General features: G+C 37.3%; 1 protein-coding gene across 1 annotated transcript; it reads right to left on the minus strand.

The window, feature by feature from the left end:
• Positions 1 to 710: 710 nt before the first annotated feature.
• Positions 711 to 3,498, minus strand: LOC134842272 (uncharacterized). Its single transcript, XM_063858542.1, has 2 exons — positions 3,454 to 3,498; positions 711 to 3,144 (listed from the first exon to the last, which is right to left on the minus strand). The coding sequence occupies exon 2, from the start codon at positions 2,704 to 2,706 to the stop codon at positions 1,048 to 1,050; it is 1,659 nt and encodes a 552-aa protein (XP_063714612.1). The 5' UTR covers positions 2,707 to 3,144; positions 3,454 to 3,498; the 3' UTR covers positions 711 to 1,047.
• Between the last annotated feature and the right edge of the window lie 13,044 nt (positions 3,499 to 16,542).

A 16,542-nucleotide genomic window follows, 5' to 3' on the forward strand; every position in this document is an offset into this window, starting at 1 on the left:
AACCATTTCAAATTGGATTCAAGCTAGCTTTTTGTTCTATTGGGGCAGTACAACAGAGCCGAGGTAAAACGTTGACAAAAATCAAAATCTTTTTCAACAGTACCAAATATTATTTTAAGAAATTTTAACTCATCCCAACTCATTCACAGACAGTAATTATATTCAAACGGACGGAAGATGAAAAGACAAAAATGGCTCTATAATTGATACTTTTTGTTAAGTAAACAAAAATTACCCAAGCTCGGCGAAATGAGATTTTCTGAACAAACAATTAACTCAACAGGTTGCCAGTTTTTTCTTGGCTTCGCTCCAAAATAAAACAGTATTCACGCAAAACTGCCATTGAATCACCAAAAAAGCTCAAATTTCCAAAAATTTGATCAGTTTTTAAGACTGTTGAACACATTTTTAGTTTTGGAACTGTTGAATGCCCCACGTCAATTTAAAATTTTGATATATACAAAATAAATCACTTGTACTTTACATAGCGTGTAAGGGTGGACTCAGAACGAAATAATTTCTTTTTGTTCGAATATCTTATCAAGTTTTTTAATTTAAACCACTCCAAAAAATTAAATTGCAGTCGAAACAATCAGTGCTTCTCCCTGATGATGTGATCAATCTTGTTTTGAAGAGTTAAAAATGAAATAAAAACATAAATTAACAAAAACAGTTTACACAGTTACAACACCAAAAACTATTTAGCGAATAATTGTGGAGTTAACATTAAGATACGTTCAAATTCTGATTAATATCATCATGGATGAATAAAACTGACAAAATAAAAACTGATGCACATCTTTTTTGATACGCTAGCCCGGTTTGTAAAATTTTGGAAGAAATCGGGCGATTTCTGTTTCTTCATCTCGCATAAATGACTTTCGTGGATCAGAGAGAAATTATCTAAAGTTGAGTGTATAAGGAGTAAATTATTTCACGTCGGGCGGGGCTTGTAATTAAGGAACATTTCAAACTTCATAGCAACCAAAGAACAAGCAAATGTACTTTTGACAATTCAAATTGAAAGGTTAAAGTTTTTTAGTGTCGTCATACGTCACAATCTTCCAAACGTTTCCTTTCGTGAACAGCACTTGGTCTTATTTGGTGCACTTGTTTGTTGTTGCACTCCTGGTGGAGTCCACTTCTGCGAGTACTTTTGCTCACTTTTCGCAGCACGCTTGAGAAGAGGCTGGTGAGGCGTCGTTTGATGTAGGAGTTATTGAACGAGTAGAGATAGGGGTTGAGGAGAAAGTTGAGGCCGTACAAGGTTTCGGTTATCAGGTAGAGTCGCCAGGAAAAGTTACCGGAAATGCGGTCCGGGAACCAGTGACTCATGACTTGGGCTAAAGAGCTGGGAAGTGACACGATGATGAAAATGACGCTTATGAAGAAGAAAGTGGTAGTGAGGTGATGTTTCTTTTTCTCCCGCTTTTGCTCGGCAGATGCTTTTGCGTGATCTGCTTTCTCGTCATGATCGTGGTGTTTGCGGTGATGAGTCACTAGTGATCCTAGCATTTTGAACTGGCGCGAGAGTCGAGAACCCGAGCTGACTCTTCTCTCTCCACCTTGCAGCGATGAGGAGCTGGCTGAGTGCAGCGGCGACTTGTCCACTTCAATCTTGTTCACGTCCAGAAGTGAAGTGTGCTTATCCAGTTTTGAACCTTTCGCTGGCTGCACATCCTTTGAGTTTTCTGCGGTGGAGTTCGCGTGTTGCTCGTTGTCTCTTCGCATCACATCGAGCAAATCCGTGTTTGCATTTGACACGTCAGGGGTCGAGTTACTTCTGACGACTGACAACTTGATAACCGGTCTCAGGAAGTTTCCGCTTGTCGTTACTTTTGGAGCTGTCGCGGCGGCAGCACTTGCACTTTTCGTGGCTGCTTGGTGCTCTGTTCTGCTAACAGGTGGCCGGTTCAAAGTGTGCTGACTTGCACAATGGTCTGCTAAGTTGGGGGGTTCTATGATCTTTTTGCAGCATATACAGAGTACTAAAGCTTTGAACGGTAGCAAAATTGGGAGCCAGAAGTTGTTGTCTCCGAATTGTTTGGAGATGGATTTGTACATGACGAACATGAGAACGGCCACCACTCCAATTAGCAGAAACTTAACATAAACCCAAACTAGCGTAAAGATATGGGAGTAACTTTCAGCCTCGTGAGCGTCCAATATACACAGCGCCAGGTCAAAACTAGTGAATAGAGTGCTTAAAATGCCAATAACCAACAAGTATTTGATAACATTTACCGTTTTGAACAAAACTTTGTAGCGAAACGGCATTTTTACAGCTACATAACGATTGAGCGTCATAATTATGAGAAGTAAAAGTGAAGCTAGAATTAAAAAAGTGTAAGGGATTCTGCGAATTATGCATTGGAACTTCAAGCCTACGATTTTATCGACAAAAATATCAGCAACATTACACAAGCCCACCCAGGCCAAGTTCAGGGCGTAAATAGCATCTATGACCAGATTGCATAAAACCAGTATTTCACTCGCTTGTTTGTTCGGTTTCTGCAGTAATAGAATAAAAATAGCCAGATTTGCGAAAAAAGCTGCAGAGCCCATAATGAAAAGGGTATAGGAGATAACGGAAAACAGCTGTTGACTGGCTGGATCTAGGCTGAAGCCCCCCTCAGCGCCCAGGCTCTGGTTCCCGTCTTCTGCCGTTGCTCGTAAAATAATGTCTGCTGAGTTAATTTTGGACATTTTGCGAAAAAATAGGAGCAAAATAATTTACAGAAGTTTCTTTTGTCAAGTTGTAGAAACTAAAAGCTACAGCGTTTGTCCGATTATCAGCATCCAAATTGGCGCATTATAATTAGTCAGCATCATAACTATAGTTCTAGATGAAGTGGCATTAAGGTTGACAAAGTTCGCAGAAAACTCTATACTTTTTGACAGAGCTTGAAAACTTTTCAATGAAACAAACAAAATAAAACTAGACGGAATAAACAAATTGAAATTGGATGGAAGAAATTGTAATAAAACTGCGCTCCAATTGGGAACCAATAAATTTTTACATCGTGTACCAGTTTTCACCCAAGTTGATAATAGAGCTCAATGGTGTAACATGAACCAATAATGGCAAATTTAAGGAAAGCAACTTGAAGACGAAGAAGTGAAGCTCTGCTTTTCTTTTCGCAACTGAAATCAGTGAAAAAAATTAACAGTTGATGAACAAAATGAAGAATTGCTCCAATGGGATGTTTTTCTCTTCTTTTTCGACGTATTATCTATCTATTTTTACTAGGAAAAAAAACGCTTAAATCTGGCGTAACATTTGATTTTAAAAAAGTCACCTTTTTCCAACGGTATTTTTAAATTGTGAGCCACCAATTAATTTGTTTCGTAGCCTCTTTTTTTTGTATTTCGTCTCTGATACATGCCTGACAATTGAGAAAATGGCCTAAGGATTACGATTGAGATTGATTTAAAGTGGGCACCCTTTCTTACCTAATCTACCTTTTAGCGTGCTTCGTGTCCGATTTCAAGTGTAGACTGTATTTGTTTTAGTTTAGGGTGAATTTGGGCTCGGGTAAAAATCTCTGAATGTCAGGAGAAGTGAAAATGAAATGAAATATGTGTGAAATCGGATGGAGTAATGTGGTAATCAAATGAGGTAATGTGGTTAGGAGATTCCAATTACAGACTTCCCTAGTGCCAACTCCCAATTTTCATGTCAAATCCTTGCGTTGAGTCCTATTCAGGATATTACGCTACACGTTAATTTTGGGTCATCAAAATGAACATTAAATTTATGACTTTTTCCTATTCCATAAGCACTGAGTGAAAAAGGTCTTTGTATCTTTAGTTGTGGCGCCCCGGTAGTGATAGAGATCGCGGCCAATAATCATATGATTGCGGGTCCAAATCGCACGTGCGCTGAAAATACCAGGTGAGCTCTTGTAAGATAACCATGGGTTAGTTAACCTTAAGTTATTGGCCTCCGGGTTAGGCCGCCTCTGTCAGGTTAACTTAAAAAAAAATGGTCTTTCGAGGCCCACAATGATCCATCCATGCTCGTTGCTCGACGGTCGAGGTAAGGCAACAATGTTCCTACGAAACATCATAACAATGTGATTCCGGCTCTTTTCCAGTTTCCCCCTTTCAAATTCAATTTTGAAAAGTCTATTTAACCTTGTCATAATGCAATGAAATTGGGCGTGGTAAATAAATCGACAGCTGTGAACAGATTTGTTCCTCATACTTTACAGCGTAACATCACGCATTTAGCCGTAATAACACGTAAAACAAACATAAAACTCGGTATTTTTAAAGTGGGGGGGGGGGGGGGATGGAAAGGAGCCTTGATTCCACTCAAAGACTTGAAGCAAGCTCATCTTTTTCTTCGAGGATAAATTACATTAAAAAGAGTATGAAGGAAAACATGTTCAATTTCTCAAATTCATTTTCTCAAATCCGTCCACAAATTCATTTTCTCTATTGCCGTTGAAATTTAATTTAGATTGTTCAAAACCGTTAAGAAAAACTTATGAAAGGAGTTTTGAGTTTTGCTGTGTTATACTGTTGAGACCTATTGCTTTCGTAGGATGGAAAATGTTTCAGTACGACTTTATTAACAGATTTTTAGCATATTTCTGGACTCAAAGACGTGGAGTTGCTGCTTTTTGTTGTCATTTTTCATTTAGAAAATTCAAAAGGCGAAAGGAATTGAAAAAAAAAATTATCTACTTATTTAGCTTACCCTTTTTGACAACAAAAGACCAAAAATAGACTAAATCAGCCATAACGGTTTCTGTTAAAAAATCTTCTGAAAAAAATTGGATTGTTGTTCGACATAGCATCTTCATTAAGGAAACTTAATGAGCAATAGAAACAAGACTGCTCGTATCAAAGTGAAGTACTGAATGTTATGACAGCCTTTTAAGGGCTATGAAGCAGTAATAACATGAAAAAGTTAAGTGTCATTCAAATGAAAAGAATTTTTTCTTAATTGCGATTTTTTTTAGAAAACCATCCCCCACACGCCAAAGATTACAAAGAGTAACAAAATTATAACAAGTACAATATAACAGTATACGAAAAAATATATATATTTTGTTATATTGTGCTTATTATAATTTTGTTACTAGAAGATAAACATCCATATTTATATTGTAAAACATCATATATGAAGGACCAGCAACATCAAGCAATTTTTTGAAACAGGTGGTGAAACAATTTTTTGGAAGGATCACATAACCATTCAACTAGCCCTACCAAATGAGCACCACGGGACTTGCGCCACGAGTGCACAAGCAAGGAGAACAGGTTTTACCGGTCTCCCCAACAACCAGAACCTTTGAAAAACCAGTTTTTTCCAAAAAAGCTTCAGAATTAACAGTGCACAAAAAATCACGAGAAGATTGCTTTATTAGGCGACCCTGAATTGCTAAGTGTGCTAGAGAAAACTAAGTATTGGATAGCTGACGGAAAAATCAAAATCATCTCGAAAATGTTTTATCGAGTTCACTCTTTACATTTTAGTCTTTCTCGAATAGACCTGTTTGGATGTATTCGTTCCTACCACATACCACAAACAAAACTCCCACCATTTCTTAGAAGATCTATCAATACTATCCCGTGACAGTGAATCTGTAAAAGAAATGCTGGAGTTTTCTTTCAACTTTCAGAAAAATTTAAGAAAAGATTGTGGAAACCGGCTTTAGAAAGGACTACCAAACAAATCACGAGTTTCTTAGCTCTTCGAATATTACCCTAAATGGCTGATGGAAAAAAACCAAAAAAAAAATTCAAACAAAAACTGGTCTGCAAAGCTCAAACAAAATGCGATCGCACTGTTCAAGAGACAGCAAATTGCAAAACCGTCAAGCTATGCTTCTATTCCGGAGCCAATTACCTAGAAAACCTTGTACAGATTCGAGAACTCCTTTATCCCATTTCACTGTGGAATCAAAATGATGAGGTTTCATCCGGTTTGGCCAGACCAACAAACGCTCTGCAGGGCTGGCATTGTGGCAAGAAGTCTTTTTTCGATCTGTAGCATCCTAGTATATGGAAAGTAATTGCAAACTTGCAAAAAAATATCTTCTGTCCAAAAACTCAATTTCAATAAAGCCCTGAGTGTGCAAAATTTTACCAACAAGAAAAGGTACGGGATATAGACGGAAAAAAGGATACTAGATGGAAAAAGACCAGCCCTAACGGTAATGGTGAGTGATCGTGTGGATCAGAAAGGGAGCATACCATAAGGTGAAAAACCAAAAAACCTGCAAAAGTAATCATGGCAGCAAAATAACCGAAAAGATCGATCTCGAAAAGGAAGTGCGGGAGAGCACCGTACAATCGCGGTACCTTAGGCAGTTCCTCTGTCAGCGGACCGAGTCAAAGGGTTAAAAGGCCCTCTGTACAGGAACAGAAGTTCAAGATTGCACACTGGAACTGCAGGAGTACGATTCAGGATGAATTCTTGGATACCCTGACTACGGTGATGATAGGAAAGAAGATAAACTTGATCGCTTTAATTGAAACCCACCTCAGAGGATCTGAGCGCTATGACAATTTCATACTTGCCCAAAGTGGGTTGGAAAAATTGAGAAACGAGCAGAAAAGGGTGTTGGTATTTTGATTGGATCATCAGTCAAATGTGTCAAGTTTACAGCTCTTTCGCCAACAATCGCTGTAGTCTGGTTTGAAGTCTGCGGGCCAAAAATGAAACTTGTTTCAACTTATGCCCCCATCAAAAATGCGGACAAAAAAGCACCTCGAATTCCTAGAAGAGCTGTCAATGACACTTACAGCAAAAGTCGACTGAGAGGACAACTAATCGCTCATAGTCCTAGGGGACTTTAACGCAGCACTTTGCGGAGAAACAAGCGTAATCAAGCCAAGAACGGTCGAATCGCTTATGATAGCCAATGAGACCTGTAGGAAAAGAATGCTGCTAAGTGAATGGTGCGTGGAGAACAACATACTGGTCGAGAACACCTTTTTCTAAAAACCGAAGCTAGGAGCATGATCCGGTACAGAGGCATATAAGAATCGGTTTTTGTCTCTGAAAGATTTTGACCACATTTGCCGAAAAAAAATCAGCTCAGAAAAGTATTTAATTGATTGATTGGAGAAGTTCATGGGGATACAGCCTTCACTCGTATCGTGCGATGATAGGAAGAGAAACTGTGAGGAAGAGCAAAAGGAAGGAGAAGAGGGTCAGAAAAAGGAAGAGTCCCTGAGGAGAAAAATTGAACTGATCCTAAACTGTTCCAGAGAATTAGAAAAACTCAGATATCGGTTGAGCGAGGAGCCTTCATCAATGACAAAGTCAGAAGACTTCACTCAGCTTCTGCAACAACTGATCAAAGAACAGTCGTTAGAGCAAACGTTCTGGTCAAATCAGACTGTTGGACAGCTGACCTGTAAAAAGCGGAAAAGGAGAAAATCTCTGAAAGGAAGTGTATCTTCAAGATATTTTTGGCGCAGAGAAAGCCTGAACTGAAAGAAGGCTCCTGACGCTCAATCGCGAAGTTAAACGCATCCTGATTGACTGCAAGAAAAGGGCAGTTGAACCAGATCTTCGTCGTTTTGAAAATTTGTCTTCAGAAAACTCTGTAAAAGAACCATTTGGATTTTTAGGGGAAACTCTGAAACTTTACCACTTGATTTGTTTTGATCGAGCCAAGAAAACCTCCGGGCCAAGCAGCATGCAATTTCAATTGCATTATGAAACGCTCCTCAAAGAAAGAAATGTCTTTGGTGCAGACCTCAAGGAGTTGATACTAGATGAAGCACCAGACAAGTTGCTCAACAACCCAAAAAATGCAGAAATCAAGCTGGGAATCAAATCACTGTCTTCAGGAAAAGCACCAAGACAGAGTAAAATTACGGCTGATCTACTCAAAGCCTTGCAGGACTAAGTATTCACAGTCATCGCGGCAAGCTTTGGAAAGAATTGAAAAGTAACAGCAGAAGTTCCAAAGGCATAACGAGATGCCAAATAATCAGCCTAATCAGCCGTGAAGCGAGGAAAAAGCTGATACTGATTTTTATAGATCCTGTGAAGGCCTTTGATTCGGTGGACAGGACAGCACTGTTTGCAGCCCTAAGAAAACGAAAAGTAGGCAACCTTCTGAGTTGCATCATTTGGCAGCTGCTTGAGCTGCAGGTGTATTAGACATAAAGAACAAGTTCATGCTTGAGAGAGGATTGAGACATGGTGTGTAATCGGCCCCACTCTCTTCAATCTATTTTGACGAAGTGTGCAAAAAAAACTGTGAAAAGAGGCTCAGATACCAAACACCTTGCATATCCCGATGCTTTAGTGATTATGTCCGGCACAATTGAGGGAGCACAAGAAAAATTTGAAGCTATGACTCGGGAAGTCCAATATACAGGGTTGGAGATATCATTTGAAAAAACCGAGATGGTTGTAGTGAATGGAGAAGGATCCATTGATATCTATTCTAATGGCAAAAAGTTAAGGAAGTAAATTCCTTTGTGTACCTAGGTAACTCGCTAAATGCGAAAGCAGACATTGGCGAAGCAATTGCACACAATTGCAGGAAAGCTAGAACAGCAACTGTGAGATTGAGTCCAGCTCTAGTAAGTGGATCAATCAGGATGAGAACGAAAGTGCGAGTAGTGGAAATTTTTTTCCAGCCAACACTTCTCTACGGGCTTGAAACTGCAGCCATCAGAGAAGTCGACTTTGACAAACTAAATGCAGTTCCGAACAAGGCTAGGAGAAAGATCATCAAGTTGGACAGCAAGAAGACATGCACTAAGGTTCAAATTGCAGAGAAAGCTCAGTTGAAAAGCCTTGAAGTAGAAATGGCTGTACGAAGGGCAAATCTCTGAGTTTCACTTAAGAAAGTTCAAGTAGAAAAAGTAACATTTTTCAGGAAGCAGTAACATCAGAAGTAAAGACTGGATCGGGGCATGAAAACTGGACCTCAAAAGGATAGGGGTGCTGAATAAAGAAAAGTGGCTGCACTACCCAAAACCATTAAAGTATAATCAGGAAATTGATAAGTCAGTTCAGAGAATGGTCGACTCACGCCCTGAATTAGTCGATTGTGATTTTGGAAATTGCAACAGCAATCCTGCTGAAAGAAAGGAGACGCAAAGACATCTCAAAAGGATCTTGATGCGCTAGATGAGTCGGAGATAGATATACTCGACATGGCACCTTTTAGTGTATATGTACCAAAGGATCTAAAGTACCAAGCAAAAGGTTGCAAAACACAATACAAGACACTCAGGTGGCTGAAAGCGCACGTTAAGACAGCCCATTCGAAGTGCACTTTGAATGGCGAAGGAAAATCAGTAACAGTAGAACGAAAGTCACGTGAACGAAAGTCACGAGAATGAAAGTCACGAGAACGAAAGTCACCAGATGAGGAAGAACTAGAGGCGACTGCAGAGGAAGAGATACACCCTGCAAATGACCGGAGCGTTGTGCCAAGTCTCCAAGATTTTACAAGGAGCTGAGGAGCTTGCAAAGCCATTTCTCCAAGAAGGTTGCGTGGTCATACAGTCGTCAGATGCTTGTACGGGGAAGAAAGACTGGAATCTCTCGTGCTCAAAATCCGTCCACCTGAGATCGCCCCCTCATCGGAGTTTGCCTTCTGCCAACTACTCAAAGGTCTGGGACTAAATACCTAGGATTGGAGTGACCTAGCACTCTTTCAAAGGGAGGGAGAAAAGAAGAAGTACAGAATACTAGATGGAAAAAAGCAGGTAATAATCCTTTTTCATATAAAAACGATAATCATTTTTTTCGCGATATGGCAAACTTAAGCTAAATAATTGTTCTTTGTATAAAACTTTTCAATTTCAAAGTTTGATCATCAATGTTCTTGAGAAAACACATCTCCTTGCAGCCTTCCGGAGACGCAAAAAACGTATTGTTTTGCCTCGCTTTTGAAAAATGCTGTCTCTTGCTTTTTAATCCCGGAACGATTGCCTTTTTGATAGGACGCAATGTTGGGATTAGGGGCTTGCAAAATTGTCAGACGTTGCGTTGTATGCCGACAATTTAGAAAAAATTAAAGACAAACTTAAGATGGTTCGAAACCAAATAAAAAATACTTTAAAAAGATCGTTATTTGATTGAAGTTGAACTTAGATAATTTTTTGGTCGAAACCTGTTTCCATTCCGTATTTCCTTTAATTTTAGTCAATTCTTACATTATTGGCGAGCATTGGGTCAAGATCATTGTCAAAATCTTTTATCAATATTTATATTTTCGGTTACTATTTTGAGACGGTCTGAATAGTTTTCAAGTTCATCTCAAAGACTAGACAATCGACAGGTCATATTTTTTAAAGCCCAAACCGCATTTAGCAGCGTGCATCTTACTTCGTTTTGAGATCCAAGTTATTTGGCAATGAAATTTTCAACGATATGGTTCCGAATCCCATTCAAACGATTTTAATTTGATTCCAACAATGGCTACTAAAACCGGGTGAAACTGTAGTGGGGTGATTTAATTCTGGGGTTTAAAAAGGGGGTTCAAAAAACGCAGGTTGATAAACTTCGTAACCGAATTTTCTTATTGACAATCAATTTTTAATTATTTTATTAAAAGTTTGTACAAATCGTTGCCAAACCGTGTTAAGGTCTGCTGCACAAATGGTTCTTTTAACAGTCAAAGAAAAACGTTTAAAAGGACGTCCGAAGGACTCCTTAAGGTGAACAAACTTCACCAAGGGCAGGAAGAGAGCCAAAAAATTTAAAAATTTAGCTTTCCAATAAATATTTTTAAGTCCAATGTTCAATCTCTTTGCGAGTTTTTTGCGCTTAAAACGTCTTATAAAACCTTCGATTAAATGACCAAGTTTTTCATTAATATATCTGTTTGTAGAATCCTTAAGTTTCAGCCAAAAAGATTGGATAGTTGCAAAGAAAATGACAAAAAGTGAAAAAAAGTTGTCGTTCACATTGTTTACGAAATTTTTTTGTACTTCGGCTGTAGTATTTTTTTCCATTAGTGATCTAACACAAAAAAAATATATACTTAGATTATACCATCAAAATTTTTTCTCTCGGGATTTCTACTACGATGTAAGCGTTCTATTTAGCTTAAGCTAGCCAACTTTTGTTTTAAAAAAAATTAAAAAACAGCTGAGTGTAAATTACGATTTTAAAGGGTTTCAATATAAACTAACGCGATTGAACCCCAATCAACGCTTGGATAAAGGCTAAGGAACTGCATGCTCTGATTACTAATTTTAACATCAATCACAATAAATCGAAAGTTTTTTTCGATCGCAGCTGATTAACAATAGAAGTGAATTTTCTTATCATCGGATTTATTTGAATGCATCAAGTTCTTAGTGGAAGGATAAAAAAAACTGCGTTCTGACAATGATGTACTAAAAATTTCAATTTACCACCAATCAGGACTGAACGCTTTTGATATCGCAAAACAATTCGACTTTACGGATTTTTTACAGCTTCTAACACTCTTCCTGCTAGAGTATACAGCCACAAAGAGAAAGAAGTTTATTTTCAACCGAGTAAATGGACGAACATTCTCTTCATTTATTCTACTAAGTAGCATCCGGAGCTGAACTCCCGCACACGGTTAATGCAACTACATAAACGAATTTGGTTGAATCAAAACTTCTGCTTTAGATAGTCATCACATGGACAAACTATCATAACTCTTTTGAAATAACTTTTAATTGTTGAATTACCCTCACCACTCACCAACAGCACAAGGATTTTTTTCTGTTTTTCCTAGTTATTCCATGGGGTGCAAATCGAATTTTTTTCTTTAAAGCAAAGTCATATAGACAGAAACGTAGAACAAGACTGCTCGCATCAGGATAAAGCCTCGAACGTTCCAACTGCGTTTCAATTCCTTATGGAGTATTTGAATAAAAAATAATTGTTGAAACTTTCAAAAAAAGCTCAATTTTGAAACTCATCCCCAGACGCTATTTCAAAGTATAAAGTGGTATATTTTGCATGAAGAAAAGTCATAATTAGATCAAAGAGCATGCCTCAATCCAACTTGGAACGATTTCTAATACGGATTAAATCTCCGCTCAGGCGTAAAAAGCGCTAAATATATCGCGCGTTAATTGTCCCAAATTGGCAAAAAGTAAACCCTCAAAACTTCATGAAACATTTTTTTAATTTGAGCTCAGGACAACAATACCTTTCAATTGACAGAAAAAGTGCCCGTCAAGAACAGCTAGTAAAATATTTCACAATATCTATCAGATGGTGTAAAAATTTTGTCAAAAACGTTTTGTAAACAATCTGACATTTGAATATATATAAAAACCACCCCAAGCATAAATATTCCGCACTTTCTTCAAAAGTTGGCTCAAAAAGGTTCCAGGTCCGTTGTTGCAAAAATGCAAAATTTTTTGGTGATTTGCGCTTTATAATATTCGCTTTATAATATTCTTTATTTATTTATATCATTAAAAAATTTATAATATTGTTTGCATAAAACAAGTAGATCAATTGATGCCTATCTTTCAGTTTTTGATTCCTTTAGACCTGATTTTTAGGTTCAAAAGTACGCAGAGTTTCTGCAAACATTTATTGTACAATGCAATGATGAAAGCGGATTCCGAAAATGTAAGTGAATTCCTCAAAATTACTACCAGCCTTATCATTTTGCAATGAATACGTATTTGAAAATGGAATCAATAAACTGTCCCTTGGCCCCCACGTTTTTTGCACGTTGGGTAAATTTGGTTGTTTTTGGAAGAATTTCGAGCTGCACAGTGTCTTAGTTTTTTGTTCTTGGAATCCAAAACAACAGGAAAGATCAGAGAAAAATATCCTGGAGCACTTACAATTCTCAAAATACACAGTGTTTGGCCTTGTAATTAATAAAAACTACCAATTTTCTTCTACCACGTTGTAAAAAACGTCCGCGCTGTTCCTCGTTTACAAAGTTTTACGTACCAAGTTGACAACGTAAACTTGGGGCATAGCATTTTTGAATCACTGACATAATTATATCAAATTGAGCCTCTTACACAGCCGAAGACAATTTAACAAGTGTTACTTTCCTTATTGTTCCGACTTTCTGAACGAAAGCAACGGAATATTTGTTCTCGGGTGGGTTTTTTTTTCTTCAGACAAGTTTCGACTTTTAAACTAGCCATTTTTGACGGAATTTTTTTGTATCAATCGAAAGCTATTGTCGTCCTGAGCTCTAAAGATTGCCATTTTGGACAATTAACGCGCGATAAATTTCGCGCTATTAACGCATAAGCGGAGATTTTATCCGTCTTAGAAATCGTTCCAAATTGGTTGAACGAAGCGTATTTGCCATAATTGATGTGTTACTAGGTGCGAAATTTTAAATTAAGAAAAATATTTAATCTTATTTTACATTTAAATTTTCATGTTATTACTGCTCCATAGTCCTTAAAAGGCAGTCGGAACATTCAGGGCCTCGCCCTGATACGAACAGTCTTGTGCATATTTATCATTAAAAACTCTTGGATTGGTGAACGGAACTTGGATACTTTTCTGAAAATAAATCTTCATTTAGATTCATCTCGTTTTTTTTATCGCGTGATACTTTATCCGTTCAGTTGAAAATCAGATTACGTCAATTTAAATATCATTTTAAAAAATGTTTACTCAAAATTAAAGCTAGTAGGAAAAAGTGCCCAGAAATTGTGGCCCGGAGTGAGCTTTTTTTTTAAATCAAAAAGCAGTTGCGTATTCTTCAACTAACGGTCGTCCGATGGATTCAAAGTATAAGGATTAAACCACCTCGGTCAAACTGAGAAGAAAACTGGCCGAATCTCTAACAAATACTTGTCAACAATTTTGTCGGCCTGTAAAAATTGATGCACTGGAGTTGCTTGAATGAAAACAGAAGAGTTTTTTTCCTAGTTAGTGAGATGCAAACATTAAGTGTTTTTTTTACTTGTTCTTTAAGTTGAACTTTTTTGGTGGGGGGGGGGGGGGGGGGAGGTAAGGGATCGTGTTGGTGGCTTAAGTGAGTGCGGGGGTTCAGGTGGTAGGATGATTCAGGTGGATTATAGTCGATTTTTTATTCAATTTTGTTGTCCGTGGAACTTGTGAATCGATTAAATTGATAAAAGTTTTTGACCACAAAAATCTATAACAATCGATTTTTTTCTCTTCTCTTAGAATCGGGTTTGGTTCGCACACTTACTGAAAGGCGGAACCTTCAACAGGCAAAACTGAAAATTTCTATTAGATCTGCATTTGTTAACAAATTCCGCACTTGTGACTCCCGCAATTTGTTAACGGACTAAAAGCTAAGCTAAAACCAGTTCAAGAGTGGAAAATTTGGAGTTGGCTCCAATAAAACGCAAAATAAGCTAGTGAAGAAAGAACAATTAGGCGCTAGCTTAAAAAAAATCAAGTTGAGAACAAACACTCAACTATTGTAAATTGAATCCGAAAAACATTTAAGAAAAGTGGCGAGCGCAGAAATTTTTTTAGGGGGGTGGGCAGTTTTTTTAGGTTGACCAATTTGATTTTCCTAGCTCTTCAAAAAAAGTATAAGGACCCTATTTTGTGAAAAACTTTCTGCACCGCAGGCAAAAAACAGGCCAAAAAAGCGTTTTCAGGCTTTTTATAGAAAATTTTTACCAAAAAAATTGCGCTTTTTTGGGCCCGCGCTCCCCTCTCGCTTTTTTGGACTCGAAGGCGCCTTTATCGAAATTATGAGGTTGTTCAGCGAAAAAAAATGTCATAAAGTTATACAAAAAGGGGTACCATTTGGGAAAACTTTACAACCAGAATTGAAAAGAGGTGATTCCCCTCTCTCTTTGACAATTTTTCTGGGTTAAGCAAGTTCTGCTGCTGTAACAAGCATTTTGAGCAGTGAAATGCTCAACTTATTTGTCACAGGGTTCTGCCTAGTCGCAGAATAGACGTTGGAGCCTTGTCCAGCTTTGTATTGAAATCCAGCTGCAATTCGGGAATAAACAGTTCGGCATCGTAATGTTTACCCCCTGCGACCCAAAGATTCCCCCCTTTGTACTATTTTGAGATATCCATATTTGGTGACGGACCCTAAAAATTTTCTAAGGCCGCCTTAGGCGCCAATACATACTTACTTTGAGCGTGGAGGGCTCATTTTTTTGGTCAAAATTTTCTAAAAAGTGCCTAAAACCGCCTGCTTTGGGAGAGCTCGGAAAGTCAATTCGGTCGACCTAAAATTCGGTCGACCTGTTCGATTCTACGTCAGCCCTGATTTAAAAAATTAAGTCTAATCGAGTTGCTTTGTTGGAAATTTTTCGAGTAAAAAGTATTTTCTTTGTTCGGGATCATTTTAACCCTCAGGTTGACGTTTTCAATTCTGATTTGGACAATATTGCTACTGAATTGAGTGGTCTATATAGCTAGACTAAAGTTTCCTGTAAGGAAAACCCTGTGGATGCCAGTGATAGACCAAATGATGGGTTCACCTAAAAGAAAATGGGCTAAAAATTGATAAATCGAACGCGAAATTACCTGAAAAGTCAAGGTTGCCGGGTTACTACAAGCGAAAATCAAGCACGCAAAAGAAAGAAAAATAGTGTAACACTGTACAAAAAAAAGAAGCAGCAGCGTCAAATAAGTGCAGGCCATTTTTGGTAACAAATATTGTTGTTGAAAAAACATTGCAGAATAATATTTAACAAAAGGTTGCATGTTCAAAGAGTCTAAAAGAAATATTTATTAAGCTACACTCAATTTGACTTCCAAGAAAATAAACCATCCATTGACACGGTAAAAATTTAGTAGAAGAAATGGTACCATATTTTTCGACAACATTCATACCTTATTTTTTCCTGATCTTGATATGCATTCAGTTCTGTTTTAAGTCAAGCTTTTCTCAACAAACTGGTTTTCCACTTAATCAAAATAATTTTCCACTTAAGCTCGTAAACTATTTGTAAACTTTTTATCGGGGCTAAAAAAAGCAAAAATTAGTGATACAGAGTTTTGCTGGGTTACTGCAAATCAAGAGGTACCACAATTTAAAATGAACGGTCAATTGATAGTTATCGTTTAAAAATTGCTAACAATTTTAGGAGTTGAACAGGAATTATGTAAAATTGCTAAGAAAAGTTTATCGAAAAAGACTTTCTTGTTTTGAAGTTTAACTTAAGAGGTACAATTATTTTTGTATTGTTTTGTTTATTCGAAAAAGACTTCATGACTATTTTGGAAAAAATTATTAAAATTAGACTTGAACAAAATCAATTGAACAATCCCATTTTGTGAAAAGAAGAATTTAAAAGCAAAGATTCGTCACAGTATCGTGGCATTAACTTGGCTAAAAAAATTAATTTTTTTTGTCAAGCAAAATTAACATTAAAAAAATTTGAACAAGAAAAAATTTTGTTGTTGATTAGAACATAAGAATTTTGATATTTGGGTGTAAAATGAACTGGGTATAAACTGGGGGTGAAACTTGCTTCCTGAGAATAAATTTGAAAAATGTTCAACTTAATTTGGAAAAATAATTTTTCTACTGTAGATTAACTTTTAACAATATATAGTTTGCCTAAAAAAATGGTCTTTTTAGTGAGAAAAAAATCAAATTAAATAAAAGAGTAAAAGATCATGCGAAAGCAAAA

Source organism: Symsagittifera roscoffensis, chromosome 3 (assembly GCF_963678635.1).
Source record: "Symsagittifera roscoffensis chromosome 3, txSymRosc1.1, whole genome shotgun sequence".
NCBI classification, from domain to species: domain Eukaryota; kingdom Metazoa; phylum Xenacoelomorpha; order Acoela; family Convolutidae; genus Symsagittifera; species Symsagittifera roscoffensis.